The sequence below is a fragment of the Bison bison genome, unplaced genomic scaffold (assembly GCF_000754665.1).
Source record: "Bison bison bison isolate TAMUID 2011002044 unplaced genomic scaffold, Bison_UMD1.0 scf7180017864043, whole genome shotgun sequence".
In the NCBI taxonomy this organism is placed as follows: Eukaryota; Metazoa; Chordata; class Mammalia; order Artiodactyla; family Bovidae; genus Bison; species Bison bison.
In genome coordinates this window covers 2,635,595-2,643,899 of record NW_011494615.1, presented here as the reverse complement: position 1 = coordinate 2,643,899, position 8,305 = coordinate 2,635,595, and the positions used below count along the sequence as shown (strand labels likewise).

Below are 8,305 nucleotides of genomic sequence, written 5' to 3'. Positions count from 1 at the left end.
CCAAAGCCTTTGACTGTGTGGATCACAATAAACTATGGGAAATTCTGAAAGAGATGGGAATACCAGACCACCTGATCTGCCTCTTGAGAAATCTGTATGCAGGTCAGGAAGCAACAGTTAGAACTGGACATGGAACAACAGACTGGTTCCAAATAGGAAAAGGAGTATGTCAAGGCTGTATATTGTCACCCTACTTATTTAACTCATATGCAGAGTACATCATGAGAAACACTGGACTGGAAGAAGCATAAGCTGGAATCAAGATTGCTGGGAGAAATATCAATAACCTCAGATATGCAGATGACACCACCCTTATGGCAGAAAGTGAAGAGGAACTAAAAAGCCTCTTGATGAAAGTGAAAGAAGGGAGTGAAAAAGTTGGCTTAAAGCTCAACATTCAAGAAAACGAAGATCATGGCATCCGGTCCCATCACTTCATGGGAAATAGACGGGGAAACAGTGGAAGACTTTATTTTTTGGGGCTCCAAAATCACTGCAGATGGTGATTGCAGCCATGAAATTAAAAGACGCTTACTCCTTGGAAGGAAAGTTATGACCAATCTAGATAGCATATTCAAAAGCAGAGACATTACTTTGCCAACAAAGGTCCGTCTAGTCATGCTATGGTTTTTCCTGTGGTCATGTATGGATGTTAAGAGTTGGACTGTGAAGAAGGCTGAGCGCCGAAGAATTGATGCTTTTGAACTGTGGTGTTGGAGAAGACTCTTGAGAGTCCCTTGGACTGCAAGGAGATCCAACCAGTCCATTCTGAAGGAGATCAGCCCTGGGATTTCTTTGGAAGGAATGATGCTAAAGCTGAAACTCCAGTACTTCGGCCACCTCATACGAAGAGTTGACTCACTGGAAAAGACTCTGATGCTGGGAGGGATTGCGGGCAGGAGGAGAAGGGGATGGCAGAGGATGAGATGGCTGGATGGCATCACTGACTCGGACGTGAGTCTGAGTGAACTCCGGGAGTTGGTGATGGACAGGGAGGCCTGGCGTGCTGCGATTCATGGGGTCGCAAAGAGTCAGACAGGACTGAGCGACTGAACTGAACTGAACTGAACCAGTCTAACCTATCTGTACAAATATTTTAGTTATTTTTGCTTGTGGGGTTTTACAAAATAATTTCTATGGTTTATGAAATCAAAAGTATATTAAGCTTTTCCCTTATCACTTCTGCATTTTGCAACAAGCTCAGAAAGGTCTACTACTGTTTATAAGTTATTAAGTATGTCAGTTAGTAAGCAATGTATTGGCATATTTGATACATATATTTGTATACTACTGATTTTATTAGTTTGAACCATAAGAAGTTACCATCAAACCTTGGCGATGCTGTATATTTAGACTTAAATATTAATTTTGTACCCAGCTATCTGAGGGAATTTCCTCCTAATAGGTTTTCTATATACCTGTTCTTGAATTTATCATGTAGTCGACCACCTGCAAATCATGGCCTTTTGCCTGTTCTAATCTAGTGTATTTAATTCTCATTTTCTTTACTAACTGAATTGGCTAGCACTTCCTGAATGATGTTAACAAACGGTGGTGACAGACAGTGCCCCCAGCTGGTTCCTGACTTAGTGGGGCTGTTTCCATTGTTTCCTCGTCAATCCTAATACATGGTTTTGGGTTGAAACATGTATTTTTTATCATTTAGGGCAGAATTTACTTATTCTTATCATACTAAGGGTTTTTTCTAGAAGGAATATTGTTGTTGTAGTTGTTGTTCAGTCACTAAGCCGTGTCCAGCTCTTTGCGACTCCATGGACTGCAATACGCCAAGCTTCCCTGCCCTTCTCTATCTCCTGGAATTTGCTCAAATTCATGTCCACTGACTCAGTGATGCTATCTAACCATCTCATCCTCTGCTATCCTCTTCTCCTTTTGCCAGAAGGAATATTACATGTTATCAAACAGCAGCTCTCATATTTTCCCTCCTCTGACACAGTCATTTGGTACATTTATATGATTAGATTTTACAGTATTAAAGCATCCTTGTATTTCTAGAGTAAACCCATAGCACTTGAGTCAGTTAATGTACTATTAGACTGTATCTGCTACAAACTATACTTTTTCACGTATAGTGTACAGCTCTGCATATAGTCCATAAATAGACATATCTGTGGTGTTTAGACATCACGGTGGGGTCATCAGAGAAGAAATGTCTCCATGTGCTCCTTGGTGTTGAGGGGGTGCAATAATGACAAATAAGGTGGAGAAACACTCTAGGGCCTCTTTGTCAGTTTGAAATCAGAATCATGTAAACTTAAAAAACTAACTGGGGAAAAAACCTTCTCACTGCATTCAAGCAAAGCCAAACAGCATTTTGCCAGGTGAGGGACCGGCCTGACAGGCCCCGCAGCACAGAAGCATGGGGTGTGGGACTTGGGCAGGGCAGCTGCTAGAGGACAGGGAGCCAGTTGGGAGAAACGAAACTGGAACTGAGGGGCAGAGCTGGGTGGGAAGGCCCTGGGGCCACCAAGGAGCCCTGCCCTGAACGTGATGACTCCAAGCTGGAGAGTCCCAAGGTCAAAGGTGAATGCCGCTGGAGCCGGCATTCCCGAGTGACCTCTGTAGGACAGGAAGTGGATGAGCTGGGGAGCAGGCAGGGAAGCTGAAGCCGGGGGGCACACAACCTCCAGAGGCCGGGACGACTTCATCAGGGCCGCCCCCAATTTCATCTTGAGGAAGGAGAGAGGGGTGCGATGGGGTACCCAGGGCAGAGAGACTCACGAGTGAAACTTCGGGGGCCACAGAAGTCACGGTCAGGCAAGGGCAGCTGATCCCAAGGGCTCTCCTCATCCGAGTCCCAGGCCGGGGAAACCGAGGAGCTGGGGGAGCAGGAAGGGGAGTGGTGGCCCGAGGAGGACAAGGAGGAGGACGAGCAGAGCGAGGACGAGTCCTCATCCAGCTGGTCAAACTTCCGCTTCAGCAGCCCGGTCATGGTGGCGAGGGTGCTCTGGGGCCTGGGCACAGCCAGCCTGGAATGAGAACGGGAGAGCTCTAGGTGCAGGCCTGAGGGCAGGAGGTGGGCACCCAGGCCCAGTCATCGCCTCTCCCACCACCCCCCCAAGGATGCCCAGGACTCCAGGAGGCTGCCTTGCACTGGATGGAGCCCTGAGGTTCAAACCCTCACCCTGGCGCTTGCAGACTTGCACCAACGAAGTTTTCCCCTTTACTACCTACTGTAACCCACCTACACACACACACACACCAGACCAACAGATGGGCCGACAGACCTCAGCCTGGCCTCGCTCATTCCCCCGCAGGAATCCCGGGGGCTGACTCACTGGCTGGGTGATTCACACGGCTGCATCTGTGTGCCTTTGTGTGTGTGAGGCCGGGTGCATGCCAACAGCCTGCACAGCCCTCGTACAGTGGCTGCTTCCCCCTCCTCCCTCCCAGCACACCCACAGACACGCCGCCCTGCACACACTGGTGACAGGCCCTCACTCAGGGCCAGGCCGACCAGGGCACTCCAGGGAACAGGCTGGCTTGGACACCACCCCTGATTTCCAACACACAACTTTCCTGTGATGGAGCTGCTCAGACTTTCCCTTAGAAACCCCCGCCCACAGGAGAAGTCCCCTACCTCCAGGCCTGACTGTGGGACCAGAGCCACCTGGGCTTCGTGGCTCTTTAATATCTCCTGTTTGATCTTCAAAATTCACCTTCTTCTTGCCTTCCACTCCAATTTCTAACCCTGTTTGAATTAACTTTCAAAGGAAAGTATACTCTGCCCTTAAAAAACAAAAACCCTCTTGGAGTGCAACTGACCGGCCACGCTGAGGTTCCATGCTCCTCCTGTCTGCAGTCGGGTGACCTGGAGCACCCCAGGACACACTGCTGGCTGTGTCTCCCCTTTAAGGGTCTCAGCCCTCCTCAGTAGAGCAACCAGAGATTCTCACAGCCTGGCTGGCCTCACGTGAGGGAAGGGGACTTGGGGTTTCTCCTGACAGCCTCTTCCACTGTTTGAGAATCCCCAAAGGACTTGGTCCTTAGGGCTGAGCCCAGATACCCAGTGAGCACTCAGGGCTGGGCCCCAGGAGGCCACCAGGAGGAAGGGGAAACGGCAGCGCAGAGGCCCCAGTGCTGGGAGCCCCTCCCCCACCGCAGCACAGGAAACGACAGCGAACAGGAAAAGCCAACCAGAAGGCTGGCAATCTCCCCTGCTCAGGTGTCCTTTCGAAACACCCCTTGGCCTAGCCTCCCACGAAGTCCCTGGATCCCAGACTTAGGCAGTGTGCTGTCAAACCAACTTACTGGGTAAAATTCATCCCAGGGACAGCCTCTCCTCACAGGCACCAGAGCAGCAAGAGAAGCTCCGCGACTTGCCAACCCAAGCTCCGCGACTTGCCAACCCTCCAACAATGCTGAGCCCAGGGGAAGAGGACGCACAGGTGTTTCCGGGGGCTTCTCAGCAGATAGTTTCTCAGGCCTGGCACCCCCCCACCTCTCCCAGGGTCAAACCACAAACAAAAACAACCCAGCTCTCAGCTGACCTGAAGACTCTCCCAGGAGATGGGGGAACTCATGGCCCAGAGGTAGATGCATGTGTGCACGCACGCACGCACGCACGCGCGCGCACACACACACACACACACACACACACGCATGCTAGCGCACGCGCAGAACCCAGAGGCACCCAGACACAGAAACACACACGACAAACCACACCCAAGGATCTTGTCCTTACCACAATCCCACTGTGAGATCCCATCTCTTCCCCAACTCCAGATGCTGCCTAAAGGGTGCTGAATGTCTTCCTAGTCACACACCTAAGCCAAAGACTCCCTCAAACCAAATGCTCACTTGGTCTCTGCCTGGCCACCCCTTAGAAACATAAAATTCTGCAGGCCCCATATCGAACCCCTTGTCTCTGTTCCCCACCTCCCCATGCCATCTGTTCCTCTTCCTGTGTTCCCTATCTTAGTAACAGCACTGCCACCCACCCAGTTACTCAAGCCAGAAACCTGCAGTCATCCTCAACTCCTTCCTGTCGCCCTCCATCCACATCCAGTCACCCAGTCCTGTAAGTACACATTAGCTCATTCAATCCACACAAGGCCAGGCACCGACATGGCAGGTATCACAGAGGCTGCCCAGCAGAGTGTGAAGAGAACCTCGGCTCCAGAACCATACTGCTCACATTTGAACCCTGGAGTGGCTATCAGTTGGCTGGGTGATGTTGGGCAAGTTCCTTAACTTCTCTGGGTTTTCAATTTGTCTTACAACCGAATAGGGTTGGGACGTTTACGTGAATCAATCCATGTCAGGTTCTTAGAACAGTGGTAAATGCTTGCTGAATGTGTCATTCTACACCGAGGGGGAAAAAAAAAAAAACGAGCTCCTGGATACACACGACACAGATGGTTCTCACTGATAGCATGGTGAGTGACAGAAGCCAGAAACAAGATTACATGTGAATGAAGTTGAAGAAAAGGCAAACCCAATCAGTGATGATACAAGTCAGAATCGTGATTACCCAGGGGGTGGAAAAGGGCATGTACTGGAGACAGTCATGAGGGAATTTTCCCAGGGCCGGGAGCGGGTAGTAGTGTCTGGAAGTGTTCTGTGTTGTCTGGGTGGCGGTTCCACTAAAACATCTCACTGCACACCTAAGATTCATCTACTGTGTGCATTTTACACACGTCACCTTCAATTCTGAAAGTCTGTTACCCTTACGTCTCTGTCCCACTGATACTGTCCCCGTCTCCTGCCCTCTCCTTGCAGCCACTCTTTACCCTGGAGCTAGAATGATCTTATTAAACCAAGTGTCTGCCCACCATCTCCATGCAGAGAATCATTCCCTAAGGGGCGCCCCCTTAGGATCAAGTCCGCAATTCCAAGAGGCTGAAGTATGCCTAGCCCCCAGACTCATGCAAGACTCTTCCCAACCCCCTCACTTTATACTCCAGCTGAACTTGCAGTTGCCCTAACAGGCATGACCTTCTCACTCCTGGCCTTTGCACAAGTTGGAACCCAGCCTCAATCCCCTTAAGAAGTCATCTCCCAGAGGGCCTCCCTGACACCCTTCCTCCTCCCCACTACATGCCTCTCTGGGCCTCCGTGAACCATGGGATTCCCCCATCAAGGCCCTTATGGCTCCTTCCCGTGACCACCTCACTGCTCATCTCCCTCGTGCAGGGCTGAAGGCCTCTCTGCTAGTCGGCACTGTGCCTGTGCCTGGAATAGTCTGGCACAGAGAAGGCTCCTGAGGACCATCGGAGGTAGGCAGGCTGGCACTGCAGTATACACAGAGGGACGATTTAGGCACATGAGGTTTCTGGGGGCCACTGGTCAGTGTGCCCTCCTCCTGCTCGGGTCACAGTTAGTTGGGGCAGGGATGAGGGCGGACATGCCCATCCCCCAGCCTGCGGGTTTGAGCAAGAATAGCACCCAGGAGGGGGTAGCTCCGAGGGCAGGAAAAGGAAGCTCCTGCTGCCAGCAAGTGCCAACACAGGCATCTCAGGAGGTTCCCCAATAGTAAACAAGTAGAAAGAGTGTTAGGGAAGCCCGTTCAAGCCAGACACCGTGGCTCTGTCTCAGGGATGTCTATAGAACGGGAGCTTAAGGGGAGAGGGTTGTAAACTCCAGGGACGCAGACGGGGACACTGGGGAGCCATAGCCATGACGCACCTCCTAGTGAGGAGCACCTAGCAAAATCTGCAGACCTGGAAATGGGGACTCACGTCCTCCCTGACCCGGGGTGGCGGTGAGGAGGAGCCCCTGGATCTTGTGCTCGGGCGCCCCACCTGAGAATCCAAAGGCTGAGAGAGACAGAGGCAGATGAGACCAAAAGACTCAGCCAGAGACAAGGAGAGGCCAAGTCAGAAAAGGAATGAAAGATAGTGTAAGAGTCCAAGAAAAGTGTCAGACAGTGAGTCAGAGGGTGGGGGAGGGGCCCTCCACAGCTACCCAGGAATCAAGATCCCTACCGACCGTGGCACTGTTCCCAGGGTGAGCACAGCCCCCTCCGAGGGTCCTGGAGGAAGGAAAAGCAATTCCCAGGAGCTGGCCCAGACAGAAATACCACACCCCCAAGGAGCCCCGGAGACAGACCCTGAATCAAAGAGAACCAGGCTTCTTCCGGGATCTGCCTGGGCCCTGAGAATCAGGCCCTCCCTGCCGTCACCACTCACAGGAGCTGACAGTCCAGGACTGGGGGGTGGGGGGTGGGAGCGGTGCCTCCCTCCCTCCTCGCCACAATTATCTACACACTCAGGCCACACTGTGTGAACTGAGGGAAGGCCACCTCACCCTGGATACCAAGCAAACAAAGGCTGTTTAAGGGGCGGGAATCCCCAGGCTTCTGAAAAGTCACACCAACTCCTCTTCGACCTCAGCAGTCCCAATGCTCCAGTCCCAAGTCAGAGCTGGTATTGGAAAAGGGGCACCTTCAGCTGCCTCCACCCTCTGTCAGGAATCTGAAGAATGTGTCTTTTAACATCAGAGCCCCAGGCCTTGGCCAGCTCTCCCCAATACTTGGGGTCACATGACCCCAGGCCCCCAGGAAGTACTTCCTGGGAGAAGGGGAGGACACCTTTGAGCACCTCACACCCCCATGGGTATTGGCTAGAAGAACAGCCACGGCAGCCCAGAGAGGGCAAGCAGAAGGCCCGGTACATCCCCACCCCTCCCATCCCATCCCCCAGGGGGAGGGGACAGTTCCTCAGCCTTGGCCTCCAGGGCCTGGCACTGGGGAGGCAGCGCCAAATGTTTGCTGGCTACACGAGGCAACTGCTCCTGCAGAAGGGGAATTGCACCTGACAGAGACTGCATCCTCCACCTAAGCTAGGCCCCCTTCACTGCCATTCATCCATTCATTCTTTCAACAAATATTTATTGAGTGCCTATGACATGCCAAGCACTGTGTCATGCGCTGGGAATACAGGGAGCAAGACACAGACAATACTGCCCTCCTGGAAGCTTTGAGTTTACTAGAGAATAGAAAAATGAGTTATGAATCCTGTTGAGTGCTGGAATGGAGGCCAGGAAGGGGTACAGCTCGGAGTGAAAACAGGTCTCTCGGAGGAAAAGGTAGGATGGAGTAAAAGTTCCAGAGAGAGGGGGGCATAGGAACCCTGAGGGACTTGAGGAGCAAGAGGCAAAGAGATGGAGGGGAAGGGGCTACCTGGGAGGGGACTTTGGGAGCCAGGGCTGACAGGGCAGACTTTCGCCTAAGGGCACAGGAAGCCACTGAAGGGTTGAAGTAGGGAGTGACAACAGCAGATTTGCATTTTAAAAAGATGGCTCAGCACGGGACAGGAGGGGGTGGGACAGGAGGGGGTGGATA

General features: G+C 52.2%; 1 protein-coding gene across 3 annotated transcripts in view; it reads right to left on the bottom strand.

Annotated features, from left to right (window-relative positions):
* Positions 1 to 8,305, bottom strand: part of CSRNP1 (cysteine-serine-rich nuclear protein 1) — a 15,042-nt gene that overhangs the window by 4,442 nt on the left and 2,295 nt on the right. For 2 of the 3 annotated variants that reach the window (XM_010835496.1, XM_010835495.1), the window contains exon 2: positions 2,743 to 2,990. In XM_010835496.1, the coding sequence (XP_010833798.1) occupies positions 2,743 to 2,953 (211 nt within the window). In that variant the 5' untranslated portion in view covers positions 2,954 to 2,990. Of the gene's footprint in view, positions 1 to 2,742; positions 2,991 to 3,786; positions 8,289 to 8,305 lie in introns of those variants that run through there. The other variant, XM_010835494.1, reaches the window with a different exon arrangement.